The following is a 23,580-nucleotide window of genomic DNA, read 5'->3' on the forward strand; positions in this document are numbered from 1 at the left end:
ACAAAACCTAAAAATAATAATAATAAAACAACAACCACAGATAAACAATGTCATTAATTTAGAGCATCATTTAAATACAATTACAAGCGGATTACAAGCGGTCTGATATGTTGAGGGAGTTCCTTTATATATTCCCAAAGGGGAGATCATATCAACCAGAATTTTAGATTTTTGATGTTTGTTGTAGGTGAGCTTTTTAAGTGGTAACCATGTAGCTAATGTTCATGTAGCAATCTGTGATGTCCATGTAGCAGTAGGCATTGGTTGTGCCTATTAACGCTCGGCTGGGTGGTGATTGAGCTCTAGTTATGAGGACTATAAATGCGGATTGTGCATGTCACCTGTGAGGGCATTACACGTGACGTCATGTCATTGTTGTTGTTCCGGCGCGGTGTGCAAGAGCTGGAGAGGTAAGATCTGCTGGTTAGCGACTCTGTTGCAAATGATTCCTGTGGCACTGGTTGATGTGGACTCCTTTGTTGTAGTGGACAGCGGAACTAATCGGCATATACTCGGCGGCGCGCGTTGTTGTGCGAACTTCTAGAGAAGCGGATGAGTTTCGTGGTTCTTTAATGATGTGCTGTTCAGGTATGTTTTTAATCTTTTTTACATTCAATGCCTCAGTCTGACTCAAGTTCGCTTAGTGAGTTTCCTCTTTGTTTTAATTCAGGTGTGTTTCATATGCCTGTTTAAGGTTATGGTGGGTTGTTCGTCGTCATTGTCGTTCGCTGGACGCTTTAATCAGAAGTCCGGTTCAACAGACGACTGCTGAGTGACCACAAACTTACTGCAGACTGCTGTTTTGTTTAACTTCACGGATATACGAACACTGAGTGACCACAAACTTACTGCAGACTGCTGTTTTGTTTAACTTCACGGATATACGAATGCTGAGTCACCACAAACTTACTAGCCCACGTGCTGCTCGACTGTGCAGCTTTATTGACTAGCGTCATTGCGACATCTCCGACCTCGACGGCACCAGTAACGTTAACGTTTCTCTTTTATTCTATGAGAATTGGTGTGAACATTTTCATTACCGGGGATTTGATTTTGGGTGCTCAGAATGTAAAGAGCTGCATTTAAAGTGGCCTTTGATGCTCATTATTCTTAGTCATCACTGTTTATTGTTTTGATTTAAGTTTCTTTTTTTTTTCTTTTTTTCTTCTCTTTATTTGTTTTGTCCATTTATTATGTGAATGTGTGTTTTGTTTAATTCTTTTTGGCTCAAGTGTGGTCTTTGTGGCCCGGTAAGAGTTAAACAACACCTGGTCTGTGTCTTCCTGAGGCTGTCTAGGATATCCGGTCATCCAATTGTTCTCATGAGAGTACCCTGAGTTAAGTGGTGAACGTGTAATATTCAACGATGTTGTGAGGTAACAATCATCTGGAATGTATCTGTCTAAGATGAGAATGCTTGTTATCATACTTGTTTGAGACGAACATTGTGCATTTGGGTCAAACAATTGTTTTCCTTTTTTTTTATTATTTTTTTATTTTATTTTGTGGTATATGAGTCTGATGTGTGTTCTTTATTGTAGGCTTGGGCGGCAAGGAGATTAGGGGCGGCAGCCCTTCTCATCTTGGTGGGGGTATTTGGGGAGTGATTGCTGTGCCATCCCGGAGGTGTGTGACTGAGTGCAGTGTGAGTGCACGTGTGTTTGTGGTTTTCTTTGTTTTTTTTTTCTTTTTAGGAGAATAGAGAGGCCCCTTGGGTTGAGGGACTTGGCTGTCGTCCCCTATTTCCGTCGCCAGGAGCGTCCAATTTTGTATATCCTTTTTGTTGATTTTTTTTTCTTTTTGTGATCGGTTGGATCATTTTAATCAATAAAAGTGATTTTACTGTTTGTACTTCACCCCTGTCTCATGCCTGACTCCAGCTGATACGAGCCTGTGAGCCTTGTGTGCTCCTAATATGTTAAGGGCGATTCCCTGGTAAAGAAAAGCCCCCAGGGTGGCGTAGTTGGTTTATTTATTTTGTGTTCTCGTTCTAAGAGCTCGTTCGCCACATCCACAATAAGGGATGGAGCCTGTGATGCAGACCAAAGTAACTAAATGCATTTTTTAGCTGAGTATACCAGGACAACAAATAGCTGTATTGCATCTTTTTTAAACAGTGTTCACATTAAGATTCAATTAATATTGGGGTCATATCGAAGCGTAGTCTAAGAAGATCTTCCATTACACTATGTACTTTCTTTCAGTATATGACAACATTTTGTCACAGTACCAAAAACAATACATTAATGTACCTTTATTGCACTTGAAGCACAGGCCTAGCATTGATAAACATCTTCTTAATATGCATTGTTGTAAGATATATCTTATTAAAGAATTTGAAATTGAGCTCATGGATCCCAAGGGAGGTACATTTAGGTTTACACGTTACAACATCCCAGTCATTCTCGTCAATGGTTTGACCAATGTCCTTCTCCCAGACACCCTTCAGTCCCGGCAAGGCAGAGGCAATTGCTAGACAAGATGTCATATGTCCTTGATATTGATCCCTTAAAGCAGATTGGATTTAGTAAAAGGTCTTCAATCTCTGTTATGTCCATTCCTAACTCTCATTTGTCTATCTTGCAACTGAAGATATTTGTAAAAAAAATAAAAAAATTTTTTTTTGGAATATTCTCTTGCTTCCACAATCTGTTGGAAAGGCTTTAGAGTATCCTCTGAAAATAGACAAGAAGAATAGACAGCCACGTTGAAAGCTCAATATTTTGTAATGTTAAGGGAAAATCAGGGTTAAAAGATAGTGGAGAAGACAGGGAAAGAGAGGCGATTGAGAAGAGGGTGAGTTTGAACATGTAAGACGACTTTGAGGGGGCTCACAATTTCCCTCCACTGAGAATAAAACGTTAAAGGTTCAGATCACTGAACAGAATATTACAAATAGACATCATAAATAATACATAAAATAATCATATTTAAACAAACATGACAACTTCAAACCATCTTAAATCAGTTAAATATCATCTTACCAGAACAAGTGATCTTGGCCACTTTATTATCAGTCATTCTGTCCCCAGGGTGAAGATGGACACTGCCATAGAGTGGAATTATGACGTCGACATTTTAAATAATCAATAATTATGAGACTTCAGTCCCTCTGAATAACTGGGTTCAACACCAGATCTTCCACAGTTCAGCTCTTGACAGATCAGACTCGCTGTGTCTCTGTTCATCTGGTTCCAGCACACATTACCCCAGGATCCATTGTAGAAAACCTCCACATTCCCTTCACAGCCCTCAGTTAACCTGATCTCTTTAAACTCTAGATGGAAAAGAATGTGCATTAAAAATATTGGAGTTTACAGTTTTTTTCAATTGCTGACATCCTTTTGTCCAATCTGTGTTCATATTTTCAAAACTCTAAACACAATTAGCACAACATCTGTCTCTTGTGATCATACCATTAGCACAATTCATGTTCACACAAAATGCAGTCAATTAACACATTTCTAGAATGCTACATTTTCTTTACATATAAGCATACCCAATGCCAAAATCATGGATCTTTATAGTCTTTTTTTTACAAATGCTTAAACGCAGCATGCCAGAAATTAAGACATAATGTTCCAAACCATAGATACAGTATAACGTCTTCTGCAACAACATCAGCTCAAAAGAACTGAAACAGATAAAAAAAAACACACAGAAAAAACAGCTGATAAGCATTTTTAAATTACTGATCATTACAGTAAGAAGCTGATTCCAATCTCAATCAGAGACATAGACAGATGTTGAAGACTTTCCATTACATGGACATACACAATAAAAAGGCACTCTTTGGATTAGTTTTGTTCAAAGCAACACAGAACAACACAGAGGAGCAAAAAAAAAAAAAAAGTCTGAGGAAGAGGACTAGTTAGACAAGGGAGAGGACTAGATGGTCGAGGGAGAGGACTAGTTGGACCAGGACAAGGGAGAAGGAGAGGTAGGGGGAGAGGAGGAAGAATGTGTGCTGCTGTTCAAAGGAGAGTAAGAGCTGTTGTCACGGATGAAATAAGAGCCACCATCACAGACCATGTGATAAACCATAGTCTATCATAGAGAGAGGCTGGTGAAAGAGTCCAGCCTAATCTCAGACGGTCAACCATTGCTTCCATTATCCGGATTTTTCAACAAACCAACAGGTAAGTTGAGGGCTATCAAGTTGCTATTTGCTGACCACCTATGTTGTGTTTTTGTTGCTCTAAAGGACACAATGACTTCCTCTCTCTGGGGGAAGAAGAAAGCTTCTCAGTGCAAGAACATGCCATTGTAGGATGGGTCATTGCTGACAATGACTGAGAGAAATTCAGACCAGAATTGTAGAGGACAACCTGGTATTCCAGAACGTGGAAAGCATCAGCCTGGCTACCATTGCTCGGACTCAGACTTCAACCCAAAACACAGAATTCGAATGAAACAGTTGTACACGGTTCCCTTTGAGAGAAACAGTCATCAGGTCAAGGAACTCCGGCACCAATACGTCCAGGTATAGTGTCTGTACACCATGTCTGATTCTACAGTAACTATTCCACACATCTTTTTTCTTTTTTTCACTATTCTCTTGTTACTCTACTCTAAGTAAACATACCCACATAGTGAAAAGCATTTATGTAAAAATTGTGAATTTTCTTTCAGAGAATTATGGAGTTGGAGGCTGATCAGACACTGCATTAATTCATTTATGTAGACGAGGCAGGGTTTAACCTGGCAAAAACACGTAGACGTGGAAAAAATGTAATTGGGAAAAGGGCCACCGTTGATGTGCCGGGTCAGAGAGGAGCAAATATCACAATGTGTGCTGCAATCTCAAGTGCTGGTTTGGTCCTGCAGAAAAGCCAGATTGGTCTCTACAGCACAGAGTGCCTTCTTTTGTTTTTAGATGACCTCCACCAACAACTGGTGCCAGAAGCAGAACAGGTGGGAGGAAACATGAGGACATTTGTGATTACATGCAGTGTAGCATTCCACCATTCACATGAAATCACAAACTGGTTTGCAGCACATCCAAGAATTATTTCCCTTTTTCTTCCTCCGTACTTTCCTTTCCTCAACCCCATTGAGGAATTTCTTTCTGCTTGGAGGTGGAAAGTTTATGACCATCGGTCACATGACCAAATGTCCCTCCTGGATGCCATGGATGCTGGCTGCAGAGACATCTCAGGTGAAGACTGTCAGGGGTGGATAAGGCATGCCAAGCATTTCTATCCAAAGTGTATAGCGAGAGACAACATATGATGTGATGTACAGTAGACGAGAACATGTGGCCAAATGCTGAAGATCATATAGATAAGAACAGGACTTTTTTTTCTGTCCCTTTTTTCTGTCATTTTGCACACTTTAAACCAAACGCCATGTATGTTTGTCTTTTTTGTTTCATTTTGTTGATCACTGACAGCAATTTTATATTGCTAATAAAGCCTTTACTGCAGAAATTCTGTCGCTTACTTTTTTTTTTTTTTTTTTAGGTGTACATTACTATAAAGTATTGATGACTCCTTCACATTTAGATATTATGTTGTACACATACTATCCAATGCACCATGAATTCACACACACAGCTGAATAAATAATAATAAAATAAAAAAATGGATTTTATAGTGTATGTCCTATACAGATAGAACTGAAACATAACAAGTAATACAGTTTTTGTATTTTGACAGTCATTGCTGATTGACTATGTGTTCATGTTGGATAGAAAACGAGTGCTAGAATTTTGACTGAATAATTCGATTTTGAAACAGGTTTGCAGTGTTTTGATAGATTTAGTGTATATTGAAAAAGTTTTTTTTTTTTTTTTGCATTTTGAAATGTAGAGTTGTGTGATGTAGCTGTGTTGCTGTGTAAAGAGTTTAGAAAAAGTATTTTAAGAATTGGCAAACGCTTCTTAGCAATTGAAAAAGAAAATCTTGCATCACAATAAGTGTATTGTGATTGTGAAAACATTTTAGTAACTAAGCTGAATTTTATTAGGTTTAGTGACAACATGTTACAATGTTTACATAGTGCAATTTCTGGTAAGCTACGTTTTTTTATTATTGCTTGACACAAATTTCACGATTTCAATTCAATTCAATTCTTGTGATTTGGATAAATATTAGGTACACAAGATATGCGTTAATTTTTCTCAAGAAAAAAAAATCTCATGCTAATAATGCTCTAATGCTGTAAACATACAGAGAGCCCTATCAGCTGGTAGTTTATTTAAGGTTAAAGGTTAAAAACAACTCAAATTAAATACAATGCGTTTTTTATTATAAAATGATTATTTAATGATATAAGTAAAAATATGACGTTTTGGGGTGAGACTGTGTTAAATATAGTACACATATTTAGCAAAATACTCTCTATAGCTCTTTTTTTCTAGCCAATTAACGTGCTATATATAGCCTATATTATGGTCATTATGGCTTTCCTGATAAATGTTTTGTGACATAATTGTTCTCCAGCTGTTTTATTGACCCCTTTCCGCAGTTGAAAAACACTGATTGATCGATATAATGTATGAGGAATATACATTTCGTTAAGTTGTACTGTATCTTTCAACATTGTTCATTCGAGAGAGCTCAAGCCGAGCCTCGGGTTCAAGCCTCTTCCAAGGACAGCAAGCCAAGTTTCACACATTGATTGTACACTTTATCTGCTGTAGTAATCGCCTAGCATGCAACAATAAAGAAAGCAGGGCAGAGAATGTTTTGTGTGAACCAAGATGTGGGATAAACAACACATTCTGGTGCCATTGATTTATGACCAACACTACCAGCTGTTCCTTGTAACAATAATGTTGTTCCACGTAATAGTAACATGTAGGCTTTCCTGTTTATTTTTGTTATATTTTTATTGAATTTTAAAGTTATTTGTAACGAAATGCTTTCTCTGTATTCAGGTTTCACTGTAATAATAATAATGCAAAAATGTGTACACTTCAAATAAAAAATAAAAAAAAATGTATAAAACCTTGACAAAAAGTAATATTTGAGAAATTTTAAAAAATACATTCAAATCCACATCTTAAAAGTAAGTAAGTAAGTAGAGAATTCACAAGCCTCTCCTTAGAGAGCTATAATACAGACATCTAGTGGTAACACCATGAAAAAATTACATATTTTATTTTATTTTTCTCTCAACTAATCCACCTTCAAAATTTGATTTAAAAGGCCTCGGGCCCTATCATACACCTGACGCAATGCAGCGCCAAGCGCGACGCAAATGTTTTTTGCTAGTTTCAGCCCAACGCAGTTATCATTTTCACATCCTGCGCCACATTGTTTAAGCAAATGCATTAGTACGGTGGCCAATTCACGAGTTCACATCTACATATAATTAGTACAATAAGTTTATGCGTATTTGGCGTGCTGTCCGGGGGGAGGGCTCCGAGCTCGGAGTTAGGCCCGAACCCAGAGTACTCCCCCCAGTTGGTAAGAGTAGATGGAACTGGAAGTGAGGAGATGGGGTGGAGGAGGGATGCTGACAAACTTTCAATGAACAGAGATAGGCCTGCTGTGAATTTATACTCTGTCATTGAGTTGATTACTGATTAATCTCCAGCTGTGCATAATTTGGTTAATTATTTGAACCTGCTCCTCCCGAACTTTGTTAATAAAACATCATTTCACGAGTTCACATCTACATATAATTAGTACAATAAGTTTATGCGTATTTGGCGTGCTGTCCGGGGGGAGGGCTCCGAGCTCGGAGTTAGGCCCGAACCCAGAGTACTCCCCCCATAAAAGCCAGGTGAGCGCAGGACAGCAATCGTAAAATGATGTGGAATTAATCCCCCCAAAAAGTGCAGGGCATGAGAAGGTATTTACTAAAAACGAGCTTGACTGTTCGACCGGGAGGGCTCTCGCGACATCCGACGGGAACTTGGATGCTCACGGCATCGGACGGATAAGCCCATTCGGCAGTTGAACTGTCAACTCGATGACGCAAGATTTTTCGAGCGTGATTTGAGAAAGAGTTTAGCCATTCAACTGGGAGGGCCCTCGCAGCATCCGACGGGAACTTGGATGCTCACGGCATCGGATGGGTAGGCCTCGCCAGCGGAAGGGAGGGCGCCCGCTGGACTCTGTCGGGGGGCTCGACCAGCGCTTCGAAGGGCGCTGGGACACGGGAACAGAACCCTCGCGGCCCGACGAATGGGGAGCCCACACAGCGACATGAGCGCGGCCGTCCCACAACGACTAAGATGGGCAGACTCTCACTGCAATTCGAACGGAAGGGCTCGATCAGCGCTCCAGAGGGGGGACAGAGCCCGGCCCTTGAACGAGGAGCCGTTACGTGTGCGAACGGGGGAGCCTGCCATTGTTGTAAAAAAAAAAAAACACTGAATTGTAGATGTTTATTGTATCGAGCTTGAACGCAACGAACCAAGTGATACTGGAAGTGGGTTGGAACTTGGTACTGGTACTGAGAGTGACAATGGATGGAGCGCAGCAGGTGATGGAAATGATTTAATTATGGCTTGGTGAGCGTTTTGATGTGGAAGTGGCTGTATCTGATGTAGGTTTTGAACGCTTCTGATGTGGGCCGAGTATGGATTTGAACATTGAACGTTTATACTGGAGTAAATCAACGAGAGTGGTACAGTTGGAAGGGGGTTGGCGGATTGAAAATATAACGAAGTGACCTTTTTGCTCGATCAGTTTACTACTTGTTTGATGAAGAAAATATGGTTTCAATATCTACGATCTGTAAATCTGAGATTGAAGGATGGGTATTTGAGTCGACGTTAGATGTGATAGTCAATTTGGAGCGGTGAAGAAAACCGAAGACAGCTAGGACAGACGTGCTTCCAGTGTGCAGACGGAGTTGGTGGAATGGTATGCGAGACAGAGTGTCGGAACACATTTGGTGAGTATGTCAGTTGCAATAGATTGACTGGTATCCGGACGAGTGGGATAAGTTCTTGAATCCTTTAATGAGCAGGGATGTTTGAGATTTATTTATGGCGGGGGCGGGCTTACCGTAGACTAATTTATTGAAAACTGAATGCTGGTTAGATAGCTCTTTTAAGCTTTTTATGCTTCTGGCACCAACGTCCTGAATTTCTGCAAAGAGTAATGGGAGAGTCAGCGATTTGATTTTGTGCTCCTGGAACGTGTTTGGCAGTTATTACAAACTGATCAAGCGGAGTTCCAGATGAGGCATCTGAGGAGTGGCAATTAACGCGGGTGAGTAAGAACAACCTTTGTTGATGCAGTGCATAGTTTAATTTGTCGCGATGGACCAGGATTCTGTTAGTTGACCACTTTCCCCCCTGGGAAAGCCGTGACGATGATTGGAAGGAGCTGTCAACGGCTTAAATCGAGGGGGAGAGAGAGAGATGTAATCGTAGAAAAAGGTTAAGCCATTCCACTGATTAGAGTAAGTTATCCATAAACTTAGGGCGAGGAGGTGCGTGATGAAAGGGCGGCCTTGCGGAATTATGTGTATAGCATGGTATACGTTTGGAATTATTTGGGCAGTCTATGATGTTGGACGGAAGGACTGCCTCCGTTGTTAGACTGATGCTTGCAGAGAAGAGAAAACATAGATGCATGCCGCGTCCACTGGGAGACCAATGCTCGCTGGACAGAAGAGAAAACTTAGATGCATGTTACGGTACATCCTCTGGGAGACCGAAGCTCACTGGACGGAGAAAGGCTGTAGCAGAAGACGAGATTAGCCGGAGAAACAGTTCTCCTACTGGAGACACATCCCTGCTAGCAGTAGAGAAAATGAACTGGAGTAACGAATCCTGTGGGAGCAAAGGAAACCTCACTGGTGTGGCAGTAGAGAATTAGCCAGAGAAACAGAGCTTGCGGGAGCATAGGAGAAATCACTACTGCGGCAGGGGAGAAAGTAGCTAGAGTAACAGAAATCCTGAGGGAGCAAAGGAACCTCATTGCTGTGGCAGTAGAGAATTAGCCGGGGAAACAGTTCCTGCAGGAGCAGAGGAGACATTGCTGCTGCGGCAGGGGAGAAGATAGCCAGTAACAGAAAACCCATGAGAGCGAAGGAAAACCATACTGCTGTGGCAGTAGAGAATTAGCCAGAGAAACAGAGCTCTTGCGAGAGCAGGAGACAGCCTTGTTACAGCAGCATAGAAAATTAGTTAGGGAAATAGAGTTCCTGCGGGAGCAGAGGAGACATCACTGCAGTGGCATTAAACAAGATTAGCTGAAGAAACCGGGCTCCTGCGGGAGCAGAGGAGACATCAGTGCGGTGGCAGTGGAGAAAATAGCCGAAGTAACAGAAAACCTGTGGGAGCAGAGGAGACATAACTGCTGTGGCAGTCGAGAAAATAGCCGGAGTAAAAGAAAACCTGTGGGAGCAGAGGAGACATCACTGCAGTGGCAGTCGAGAAAATAGCCGGAGTAAAAGAAAACCTGTGGGAGCAGAGGAGACATCACTGCAGTGGCAGTCGAGAAAATAGCCGGAGTAAAAGAAAACCTGTGGGAGCAGAGGAGACATCACTGCAGTGGCATTAAACAAGATTAGCTAAAGAAACAGGGCTCCTGCAGGAGCAGAGGAGACATCACTGCTGTGGCAGTGGAGAATTAGCCGGAGTAACAGAAAACCTGCGGGAGCAGAGGAGACATCACTGCGGTGGCAGTGGAGAATTAGCCGGAGTAACAGAAAACCTGTGGGAGCAGAGGAGACATCACTGCTGTGGCAGTGGAGAATTAGCCGGAGTAACAGAAAACCTGCGGGAGCAGAGGAGACATCACTGCGGTGGCAGTGGAGAATTAGCCGGAGTAAAAGAAAACCTGTGGGAGCAGAGGAAACATCACTGCTGTGGCATTAAACAAGATTAGCTAAAGAAACAGGGCTCCTGCAGGAGCAGAGGAGACATCACTGCTGTGGCAGTGGAGAATTAGCCGGAGTAACAGAAAACCTGCGGGAGCAGAGGAGACATCACTGCTGTGGCAGTGGAGAATTAGCCGGAGTAACAGAAAACCTGCGGGAGCAGAGGAGACATCACTGCTGTGGCAGTGGAGAATTAGCCGGAGTAACAGAAAACCTGCGGGAGCAGAGGAGACATCACTGCTGTGGCAGTGGAGAATTAGCCGGAGTAACAGAAAACCTGCGGGAGCAGAGGAGACATCACTGCTGTGGCAGTGGAGAATTAGCCGGAGTAACAGAAAACCTGCGGGAGCAGAGGAGACATCACTGCTGTGGCAGTGGAGAATTAGCCGGAGTAACAGAAAACCTGTGGGAGCAGAGGAGACATCACTGCTGTGGCAGGGGAGAAAATTAGCGAGAGAAACGGAAATCCTGTGGGAGCAGGGGAGACACTGCAGTGGCAGTAAACGAGATTAGCTAAGGGAACAGAGCTCCTGCGGGAGCAGAGGAGACACTGTTGCGGCAATGGAGAAAAAGCCGGAGAAAGATAAAACCTGTGGTAGCAGAAGAAAACATCACTGCTGCGGCAATGGAGCAAATAGCCAGAGTTACAGAGAACCGATGATTAACAACGTCAAAGTACACTCTGATTTTGATAACGATTGTTTGTTTATCTGTTGCTGGTTTCTAAGGAGACAGCTTACGTAAAAGACGACGCTTTGCATGAATTTAGTTTAGGCACTTTGTGTTTGTTTAATTTTGTTTCATTTAAGGATCACTGAACTATTGGTGTAAAGCACATTGCTTGTAACCATGTATAAAAACATTCATGCTATAACTAAGTTTCTACGCGATTTATGCAGATAATTGCAGGACATGGTTAACGATACAAGTTAGGTTAAAGATTCTGAGCGCATGCGTTCAGCACGTAATGCACGAGGCCGCGAGCTACTGTAGGCCTACTTGTGAGTTTTAGCCACAAGAAAGCAGCGCGTTAATGACAGAAAATAATTTGGACCGACACCATTTAAAACGTGTTCCTCTCGTTATAACTGAACAACTGAATGCGATGCAAAATTTAACCATGGAGCGGAGCGCTCGCGGAGTTCAGCCAATGGGGTTGAGAGCGTAGGCTGGCCGACCTGTACTGAATCTGCGGCATTGCTCTTTGAGGGCCTGCGGCTTCGGTCTAGAGCTGCTGGAGAAGCCCGTTCTTTCGCGTGAAGAGGGCGGCATTGCCCGAAACGCTAGGGTGGTGCTTGCAGGCCCTATGACCATTCTCCATGGCAGGAAAAAACGTTACTTGAATGATCTGGTTTAGAAAAAAGAAATAAAAATAAATGCGGAAGAAGATCGCTGGTATTTTGCCCGTGGTGGCAAAGACCCGTTTATTTGGCTTGACGCCCGCAATATAACACCCGAGGATTCTGGCAAATATTCCAAAAGGACGGAAAATTCCTTCATCGGATGGGAGAGCTTGATTCGGACATCTTGGGAAGATAGGGCGCAGCCAAATGCTGACAAACTTTCAATGAACAGAGATAGGTCTGCTGTGAATTTATACTCTGTCATTGAGTTGATTACTGATTAATCTCCAGCTGTGCATAATTTGGTTAATTATTTGAACCTGCTCCTCCCGAACTTTGTTAATAAAACATCATGAAGTGCAAAATAAACCACAATTCTGAAAACAAAACAACAAAATTATAAACGTATACTGTAATGAAATTGGAAAAAGTTACTGGGCTTTTTCCGGTCTGTAGTTTTTAACGATGGATATGAGCTGATGGGGTTCTGTTCTGTTGCTGAGCATTATTAACTCACAGCCTAATATAGTGATAAAGTTATTAAGTGATTCATATGGTTTATTCACGTGTTACAGATTGTTGACTTACAAATAGCCCAATATAACAAAACAAACAAATGTGTGTGTGTGTCTGTGTGCACTAACTTGGATGGATTAAATGCAGATGGACAAATTCCGACTCCAAATATATTGGTTCCCATACTTTGCCTTCACATGTCACTTTTACTTTGTTTGGCAGTCGTTGCCTAATGGTTAGAGAGTCAGACTGGTAACCCAAAGGTTTGCGGGTTTGATTCTCAATCGCCTACCGGCAGGAAACGAGTGATGTGCCCTTGAGCAAAACACCTAAACACCAATCACTCCCCAGGCATCACAGAAAAATGGCTGCCCACTGCTCCGAGTGTGTGTGTCCACGGTTTGCAGTGTGTGTGTGTTCATTACTGCTAATGTGTGTGGACTAAATTGGAGAGGAAAAATTCTGAGTTTGGGTTACCATACTTGGCCTTCACATTTCACATTCATCTACAGCCTGAGAATGGATTTAAAAGTAAAATGCCAAGCAGACAAGCGATATTCATATTTATTTATTGGTTAAAACACAACTGACCACATAAAATAATAATATTTGATACAGATCAATTATTTAACAGGGTTATTGTAAAAGTTACTTAATCCTAAATAAATGTAAAAATGTCAGCATTACCCACTCATAAAAAGTACAGTACATGCTGCCACCATGGTGAGGCTGTTACATCACATTTTTGTTTATTTGGTAGTTTAGCAGAAAAGGCATTGTTGTTTGTTTTACTGCTATTAACAAGGCCATAATAAACAATACAAAATCACACAGAAGCATATACATTTAAATGCAAAAAACAAACAAAAATACATAAAACCTGAGATTTGATATATCAATAGCAATTTCACTCAAACTTTTACGTTTTCAAATTTCTTGATCCGGCGCGGTCATTGAGCCGAATGGCCCTCCTTCTTTTTTTGACTCCTCCTCCTCCTCCACATCATCATAATCTGTTATTAAAACAAAACCTTAATTTATGTTGTAATCAGATAAATTGAGTCTATGAATCTGGAAAACATACTAACAATAACTTAATAACTTACCTAACAGGTTTCTCACATCTTCACTCACACTCATCACATCATCATAGTCCTCCTGAACTCCCTCTGATCAAGAATGACATAAAAAACATCAGAATATAAAACACTTAAACTGCGTCCCAATTCAGAGGCTGCATCATATGAAGGCCGATTGCGTCACCGTAGCGCGACGAAGACTGTCCCAATTCAAAGCCTCCTTCAAATGCGGCCTCCAGATGTGCCTTTGTTTCCCGTGAAATGAAGGATACAACAGACGGATCCTCCGTGGCCTTGCCTACCCAGAATTCATTGCGCTCCGGTGACGACAGGATTTTTTTTAGAAAATTGCCGAATTACACTTTAAAAATGCAATTATTGGGTTTCAGCTTACTCAAACATATGACACAAATGTAAAAATAAAAACTTTAAAGCTGTTCAAGTGTTGACATATCTTACTAAGATGTGATTATATATAGTTTATACTCTTTATTATATATAGAAATGGACCATGGTGAACATATTTAGACAGTTTGTGAACCCTGTTTTGGTTTCGGACAGTTTAATATAACTTAATAAAACTAAGTCCAGTACAAACGTTACTGCCGCTCATCATCGCTGTCACAGTTGCTAGGCGACAAGAACAATCCCCCGTAAACTGTCCCATTTAACAACACTCGTTTTGACCTTCGGGCCTTCAAAGGATGCAGCCTCTGAATTGGGACACATCTTTATCTTATTTGAGTCCCTGAATCCCTTTTCCCTTTAAGTGACTTGATTACACAAAGCTCATGTCTAATACTCATGCAAACATGTAAGGGTGATAATAAAATATAGTTCTGTTCAACCCACCTATTTGCGAGCTCTGTCCATTAATGATGACATCATCGTAATTCCCTAGCATGTTAACTACACATGCAAATATAACCCCAAAAAGTTAAATAGAAGCCAAAAAACATTAAGACAGTCATTTAAAAATATTATCAGTTATGAGGTTTATTTTAAAGGAATATTTAAAAAAAAAAAAATCAATTAAAAAACACCTTTTTTGATGAAAGAATTCTGTCCACTGGTGATGACGTCATCATAGTTCTCAGGAGTGTCTTCTACAAAATCACACATTCATCACAAACATTAATGACATTCAAAACTTTTTTCTTTTTTTTTATCCGTTAATATACTGAAATAACTTTAATATACTGAAGTATTTCAATATGCTATTATAGAATAACAGAACGACACCTGTCTCACGATCTGGTTTCAGTCCATCAGTGATGACATCATCATAGTATCCCGGTGTGATTTCCTTCATCTCTTCTGCATCAACACAGAATATGTTTGGATACAAAAGCCAAAATATGTCCTTTTTGCAGGTCATGAGATCATTAAGTTATTAATCATCTGGTAATAAATCATGTGATCAATTAAAAAGGTCACTGACCTTTCAGGACACTGTTGTTGGTGACATCATCATAATATACAGTCTTGAAATCTTTTGCTAAAATGGAGAACAGAATTTTAATATATTAATAAACAGCAGTGTTTAAAGGGTATAGAGTCATTAGTCAAATATTTATTAGAATTTGTTAATTACGTTTATTTATTTAGGTTGATTTCAATGAAAAAGTATTTTGAGTGGAATGAATATGCGCTTCTGCTGTCTAACCTGAGAGAAGCTCATCAGCATCTTCATATCCAGAATGCAGTTCTTCAGAGATGAGACTTCCTGTTAAAGGAGAGAAAAACATTCAGGAACATGTTCATCATCACAAACAGACTGAATCTGAATTTCCATTGGATCATAAAAATAAATGAATAAATGAATAAAAAAACATTAGAGGCAGAAATCCCCTGTTTTTTTTTCCTGTTTGTTTTTTGTTAGGCCTATTAGCAAACACACATGTATCCTCACATGAACCCATTCCTCACTGCCTTCCAGAAATACACACAGGAAGAGACAAATACACACACATACAAACATATGAACCGGTCCTGATGCCGCGTTCCAGGCAACCTGTAACCCGTGTTTTTCCACCCCGTAACTGGGAGTACATCGATCTAGTACGAGTTCACGGGTGGGAAGTCACGGGTTTGACTGCCGTTCCAGTGCACTTTCACGGGTATAAGGTTGGAAAAACACGGGTTACAGGTTGCCTGGAACGCTACAAGGTCGTGAGTCGTGGTTTGAAGTCGTGATTTACGAGCTCAAAAACCTGCCTGGAACGCAGCATACCCTCTAAAAATACATACAGGAAGAAACACACACACACACACACACACATGCACCTGCAGCTCTGTGGATTTCTGTGAGGAATTCTTTGGTTTAAACCCTCTGAGGTTTTTTTCTCCACATTGTAGCACTATAAACTTAAATTAGCCTACTCCATCATTTATGGTCATACAGAAAAAAGAAATATAAAAAAAGAATCTGTGATATTTCTCCTTTTGTATGTGTCCACTTACAATCAAATCAAAACATTGTGCTTTTGTAAAATAAAGAAAATAAACAGGGTGTGCGTTCTGCCTCTCCGTCGCGGTGAACTTTTTTTTATTGAGCACGTCTATAAACTGAAACAAAACTCAGCGAAATACTTGTCACACATTTATGAGCCATATACCTTTATAAACATTTAAGTGTGTACTTTTAAATAATCGGATTCAAAACGAAAACAAATATTCTCTGTTTAAGTAATTTGTATAAAACCAACAAGATGTCCAGCTTCTCAAACGCTTGCTCATTACAGTTAATTTGGCCACGCCTACTCGCGCAAAAGATATTCACATGCAAATCTCCACATGGAACGCGAACGCGCTCGTTTACCTCAACAACAAAACACTTCACTTCACTTTTCGTCGAGTTTGAAAGACGTGCCTGAGCTTACATTGGATTTAGGCTACCTCAGAAGAAGAAGAACGCGATTTGAAGACAAGAAAGATGTAAGGTAAGAAATTCTTACATAGCCTAGTTTGTTATTGTTGCATAAATGTCACGTTGCAGTTGAATCTGAATTTCCATTGGATCAAAAAAACATTAGAGGCAGAAATCCCATGTTTTTTTCTGTTTGTTTTTTGTTAGGCCTATTAGCAAACACACATGTATCCTCAAATGAACCCATTCCTCACTGCCTTCCAGAAATACAAACAGGAAGAGACAAATACACACACACACACACACACACACACACACACACACACACACACACGTACAAACATATGAACCGCTCCTTATTACCCTCTAAAAATACATACAGGAAGAAACACACACTCACTCACACACACACACACACACACACACACACACACACACACACATAAACATGCACCTGCAGCTCTGTGGTTTTCTGTGAGGAATTCTCTGGTTTAAAGCCGGAGGTTTAACAGGACTAATAATAGATGAACATCCAGTGTCTGACAGACTCTCTTATTAATCATATTAAATAAGATTCACGGCTCATGTCTCACCTCTCTGAGTGAAGTGATTGTGTCTGTGATGAATCTCCTCATAAACGGCCTCAGTCGTCGTCCTGTGTCTCCTCTTAGAGAGAGCTGTGAGTGTAGACAGACAAACCTGCTGTCAGTTCACAACACATGACTGATCACACACTGAATAACACACAATATGACAGTCTCTGGATCTCTCCTACCTCTCCTCATCACTCTGTTCTGCTGAATCAGTATAAGCAGTGGCACTAAGAGCAGTAAGAGCAAAACTCCCAGTACAAGCACAAGCACAGAGAGAGACACTGGAGGAGTTTGTGGAGGAGTGACTGATGTTGAGCGCACTGTCTGAGAAACTGGAGGAGAAGCTGATGTTGTTGTGGCAGGAGTAGTGGACACTGACAAATCTGTCAAATCTAAAATCATGCAAATACACAGTTAGTAGCACTAAAATGATGTGAAAATCACTATTATCGGTCAGTGTTTTGCTCTGACTTGCACAGGTGAGTCCAGCGTGCTCTTTGTGGGAGCAGTCAGTGTGGTTCTTCAGGGAGAGAGGACAGTCCCACAGGTGAATCTCATTCCCTCTGCACTCGACTCTGTTCAGCCACACAACACCTTCACCAGCACCAAAGACTGAATTCCCATCAGCCCTCAGTGCTGCTCCACAACCCAGCTGCCTGCAGACCACCTGAGCATCGCTGATGTCCCACAGATCAGCACAGACTGAACCCCACACAGCGTTATGATACACCTCCAGCCTCCCAGAGCACCGGCCCAAACCTCCACTCAGTCTGAGAGGAACATGATCTAAATCATACACAGAAATCATCACTGACCAGCTTCAGGACAACATTTACAGCAAAACACACTGAAATTGAGGACTTAACTACTTATTAATTTTGAATGTGGAATAAAAAATGATTTACTGTACAAAAAAATATATGAGAAAAAAAGGAAATATAAGCTTATGATAATCTTACTTGAACACTGTCTCTGGTGAGGAGATGAAGAGTTTGAACATGTCAGACGACTCTGAGGAGACTCACGATTTTCCTCCACTGAAATTTTAAAGTTTCAAAACATCACTGAACAGAATATTATTAGACATAAATAATAGTTAACCAAACATGATCATGTCAAACTATCTTAAATCAGTTAAGTATCTTCTTACCTGAGCAGGTGATCTTGGCCACTTCATTATCACAGTCATTCTGTCCCCAGGGTGAAGATGGACACTGCCATAGAGTGGAATCATGACGTCGACATTTAAGTTTATCAAGCCAATTATGAGACTTCAGTCCCTCTGAATAATCGGGTTCACTGCCAGATCTTCCACAGTTCAGCTCTTGACAGATCAGACTCGCTGTGTCTCTGTCCATCTTGTTGTAACACACATTTCCCCAGGATCCATTGTAGAAAACCTCCACATTCCCTTCACAGCCCTCAGTTAACCTGATCTCTTTAAACTCTAGAAAAGCAAGGAAGAGAATCAATGTCAACTCTCATGTGAGTCTGTTCATTTGGGATGCAAACCATTAAAGAATTTGACGAAGAAGTCAATTGATGGTTCTTTTAGTGGTTTTAAGGTATAAATATTTGGAAAAATGAAATGCAAATCCATTTCCAAAGGATAAAATCATTTTAATAATAAATATATTTAAAAGATTTAAAACAATTCATGCAACGGTGTTCACACAGACTTTGTAGTAACTTTCCAGTCTTTTGTAATACTCAACCATTTTAAACAATCATGTGATTGATTCACATAAAATGTGAAAAAAGTATCAAGTGTATTTATATTTATAAAATGATACTGACCTAATGCACAATTTAGCTACATTTTGTTGTATAAGCATCCAGTCAGTAACTATATTTCAGTCTCAAAGTTTGCTCTAAACTGTATGTTTTTGATTCACTGAACAAAACTGACCCATTTGAGGATTCACTACACTAGTTATGCTGTGTGCTGAGAACCGACTCATTAAAGTCATTCATTCAGCAACTGGACTACATTAGTCGCGCTATGCATTTTGTGCTGTAGATTCAGTAATGCTGTGTTGCATTTACAGATAAGTATAAGAACTTCAGAAAACTCTGTCGGCGTATTTTAGATCAGTATTCCATCCACATCAAAAGTGAAAGATCTGTTAATGGAATTGGTTCTAATATTTTCTAAATATTATCTGATAAGAGCTTATTCTCAACACTGCTGTTAATGTTCATAATGCAAGAAGATATTATCAGTCACATAGAGAAATGTAATAAATTATTGTTTGCTGTTCACCTGAGCACACGACTCCTACATCCTCCTTGTGTTGACAGTCATGTTTCCCCCAGCCTGGAGAAGAGCAGTTCCACAGGGACGTCTCATTCCCCTCACACTCCACCTCATCCAGCCATATGGGTCCAGAACCAGGACCAAACCAGGCTGGTACCTGCTGGTTACTGAGGGCCACTCCACACTGCAGCTGTCTGCACACCACATGGGCATCTTTAATATCCCAGGAGTCATCACACACTGTCCCCCATGAGCCGCTGTGAAAAACCTCCAGCCTCCCTGCACAGTCTCCCCCAGAACCCACCAGCCTGATGGACCCGCGACCTGATATATTTAGAGAGAGAAAAACAGTGCTTGTACATGAACATTATTCATCATTAACAACTGAAGAATCTGCCCAGATGATGATTTTCTCACCAAAGTGTTTGATTGACAGCTGTTGTGTGGAGCTGCAGTTGAGAGTTTGTGGAGAGCTGCAGTTCCTCAGATGAGCTTCACTCTCTGACAAGAGTATTTATTAGTCATTCAGTATTTATCTAAAGTGTATACAACCTTTTAATCTGAAACCAATGACTTTATCACGGTGTGAATTTGCTCACCAGAGCAGACGACTCCAACATCTCGTCCATGAGAACATTCAGCTCGACTCCATGAAGAGACGGAACATTCTGAGAGTTTTGTTTCATTCCCGACACAATCAAACACATCAGCCCAGATTTCACCACTTCCCTCTCCAAACCAGTCTGATCCCACAACAGACACAGCAATCCCACAATTCAGCTGTCTACAGAGGACACTGGCAGCTCTCATATCCCAGCATGCATCACACACTGAGCCCCATTCATTGAGGAACCGAAGCTCCACTCTTCCAGAACAGGAGTCTGAGCCGTTTACCAGTCTGAGATCAGTGTAACCTGTGCAGAGAACTGACAGCTTATTTAAACATGAAACTAGAATAGATTGAGATCATCTATAATACCAGATAATTTATCTAAATAAATGCCAAATGTTTATACTTAACCAGAACAAATCACTCCCACATCATTATCATGAGAACAGCTGTGTATCTGTGAAGATGATCGTGAACAGAGGTGAATCTGAGACTCATTTCCTCTGCACTGAATCTCCTCTGACCAAACTCGACCCTTTCCTTTTCCAAAAGCATCTTCTCCCAGCACCTGTACAGGAGCGCCACAGTCCAGCTCTCTACACACAACCTCTGCATCCTTCGGGTCAAAGGCAGCGTCACACACTGTGTACCAGGTGTTTCCATAAATCACCTCCACTCTCCCAGAGCACAGGTGAAACCCGTCCACAAGTCGAAGTCCTCGCTCTGAGTTTTTGAATTATAAAGACAGATCATTAATTAAACAAATTTTTCACCTGGAACACTAGAAAAATCTTAATTCAATTTTGACATTTTGTATTTCATTAATTCACTTAATCTGCACTTATTTTATCTGTAATTTTATTTTTCATTTTATAATCTTCATTAAATAAAGAATGTAAATAAGATTGTCAAATCAGACTGTGAATAATAAAAAAGACATTTCATAGGCCTATTTAGTGGGGATTCTCTGCATTATATTTTATTATAAGAAAATAAGGAATGGGGATAAATATAATATCATGAACAAATTAATTAAACAGATTGCATGTTTCATAAATCGACACTGATGAAGTTTGTCCTCACCAGCATACAGAAACATTACGCTTGAGTGAGGATTATGAAAGAGTGATGTGATAAGTTGAGGGGAAGCTTACCGGAACAGACGACACCAGCATCATGACCATGATTACAGTACTGTGCATATTGGCTATCTGATCTGCAGTCTTTCAGTGCAGTCTCTGATCCACTACAGTGTACATATGCCATTGGAATTGGTCCTGATCCTTGTCCAAAGTGAGCGTCATATGTTGCTTTTACAGCCGTCCCACAGTCCAGCTCTCTACACACCACTGCAGCATCAGCAATATCCCAGTAATAGTGACACACTGTTCCCCACTGACCATCATGAAGAACCTCCACTCTTCCAGCACAGGGATTATTGCCATTCACCAACCTCACACTCACACTGTCTACACATGAGCGACAGGGAGAAAAGTAAATATACCAATGTAAGTGTAACATTACATGTAAATGATTTCAGCTCATATGAAAGAATAAAGTACCTCTTTATGTACCTACCAGAGGTGCTGAGTTTTACCATATAGCACAGAAACATCAGCATCAGACAGCTCTTCATCTTCTGCTCGACACACACTCGTCAGCTCAGAATGCAGCACAAGTTTCTCCTCTGCTCCCTCAAACACACTGAAGAAACTGGCTCCTGTCAGTCCCCTAAAGAGAGAGAGACTCTCACAGCTGCCAATGACACTCACTGTTACCTTATTAGACACAACAGAGGAAATCATCAAACACAATCACTGACAAATCACACAGCAGCATTTTTATTTTCTCCATATATATCAATAAAGTGTGAGCGCTGATGAGCGGGACTCCTCCTCCAGTGTGAAGAGACACTTCACAGAGGATAGAATCATATCTTTCATAAGTCAGGATGGTGATAGTCACATTAAACTTAAAGGAGATTGATACAAAAATACTACAGGTTATATTCAGCATCAAAGCCTGTCTCTGCACACAGGAGATACAAGACTGGTGACTGATTTTTGTAAGTCTGATCACTTCAAACACTTGTAACTTAGTAGAAAATATTTTTTTTTCATGAATTATTTGAATAAATGTAAAATTTTAATCTCATTGTTTCTGGATAAATTATGCATAATATTACTAAATGTGGAATATTTAGTATATTCTTTGTTCTTTTATTCTAAAAATACAATTGTATTACACCATACTACAACTATATTTTTGCTAAGATATTCAGATGTGTTTTTATTAAATAAATTAAATATTATTTACATAAATAGGTAAACCCATTTAAAAAAATAAAAATAACAGCAATGAATGTGCGTTTAATGCTGTATTTGTCCAGTAGATGGCAGCAAAACACCTCTTATTGTAAAGACTATAGTGTTGCACATGAGGGAGAGTGAATCAATGTTTTTTCTTCACTTATATCAACATTTATAAGTAACTTGTTTCATGTAGTAGAGCTCATTTCACTGCACATTGATTTTACACTTTATCTGCTGCTGGGCCATTCCACCGAATGGGTGACATTTGCTTGTTGTAACTTCAAAATTAAACTTTATTTTTTTATCTTTTTTCAACACTGAATCTAATACTACACATATTTAACTCAGGCAACTTTATTTTTCATAAATATCAGGCAACTTTATTTTTTACAAGGTTTCTAAGCAGAAGATGGACGCATGTTTTCTCAGTCCTGTCGCTGAAACTCATGTGCCGTTTAAAAAGCATGTCAGTTAATTCCTGTTTTCCCCACAGTTAAGTGTTTATTTTAAAGAAATTGTTTGTTATATGTTTAAATAATTGATATTTGTGACAACAACAACAAAAAACACTATATTAAGGCAAGGTGTATTTTAATAAAAAAAAAAAACACAAAGCCATTTTTTTCATTTTAAAGAAGACCAAAGCCTCAAGTTATCATTTTTTTAATAATTTAATTTATTAAACAATTGTATAAATGATGGACCAAACAAAACTGACAAAAACAGTGGTTTACCTTTATTTTTTTAGAAAAAAAAGAAAAAATTAGTAACAGAAATGAACACTTGGTAACAGGAATGAGTGTCCATGTGTGTGAGAGAGTGTACATGACTGTGTGTGCATGTGTGTGTATGAGAGAGTGTACATGACTGTGTGTACATGTGTGTGTATGAGAGAGTGTACATGACTGTGTGTGTATGTGAGAGAGTGTACATGACTGTGTGTGCATGTGTGTGTATGAGAGAGTGTACATGACTGTGTGTGCATGAGATTTCTATGTTGAAGTGATGTACTATGTGCTAGTACTTCACAGTGAAGGAGGTGGAAAGAGAAAGAAGGAGAGAGAGGAGAAGAGAGAGGGAGAGAGAGAGAGAGAGCGGGAAGTTAAGACAGAAAGGAGAGAAAGAGGGTTGCGGTGTGTTTCGCTCTTTCCCTCGCAGGATGCCATGGGTGTGTGTTTCTGACACCTGAATAGTTTGGGTTCTCTTAATCTTC

General features: G+C 40.2%; 2 protein-coding genes across 3 annotated transcripts in view; one reads left to right on the forward strand and one right to left on the reverse strand.

Moving 5' to 3' along the window:
• Window positions 1-23,580, forward strand: part of LOC311288794 (EF-hand calcium-binding domain-containing protein 4B-like) — a 91,672-nt gene that overhangs the window by 47,808 nt on the left and 20,284 nt on the right. The gene's annotated exons all lie outside the window — the stretch shown is intronic.
• On the reverse strand, window positions 14,759-21,947 carry LOC311289044 (scavenger receptor cysteine-rich type 1 protein M130-like; the record flags this gene model as incomplete). Its single annotated transcript, XM_084406796.1, has 15 exons — window positions 21,634-21,947; window positions 21,210-21,524; window positions 20,467-20,778; window positions 20,045-20,359; window positions 19,863-19,946; window positions 19,452-19,769; window positions 18,339-18,635; window positions 18,148-18,225; window positions 17,660-17,974; window positions 17,371-17,580; window positions 17,189-17,272; window positions 15,393-15,452; window positions 15,168-15,224; window positions 14,978-15,043; window positions 14,759-14,832 (listed from the first exon to the last, which is right to left on the reverse strand). Exons 1-15 carry the CDS (start codon window positions 21,689-21,691, stop codon window positions 14,759-14,761), a joined length of 2,643 nt encoding a protein of 880 aa, XP_084262922.1. The 5' UTR covers window positions 21,692-21,947.

Source organism: Rutilus rutilus (assembly GCF_951802725.1).
Source record: "Rutilus rutilus genome assembly, chromosome: 4".
Taxonomy (NCBI): domain Eukaryota; kingdom Metazoa; phylum Chordata; class Actinopteri; order Cypriniformes; family Leuciscidae; genus Rutilus; species Rutilus rutilus.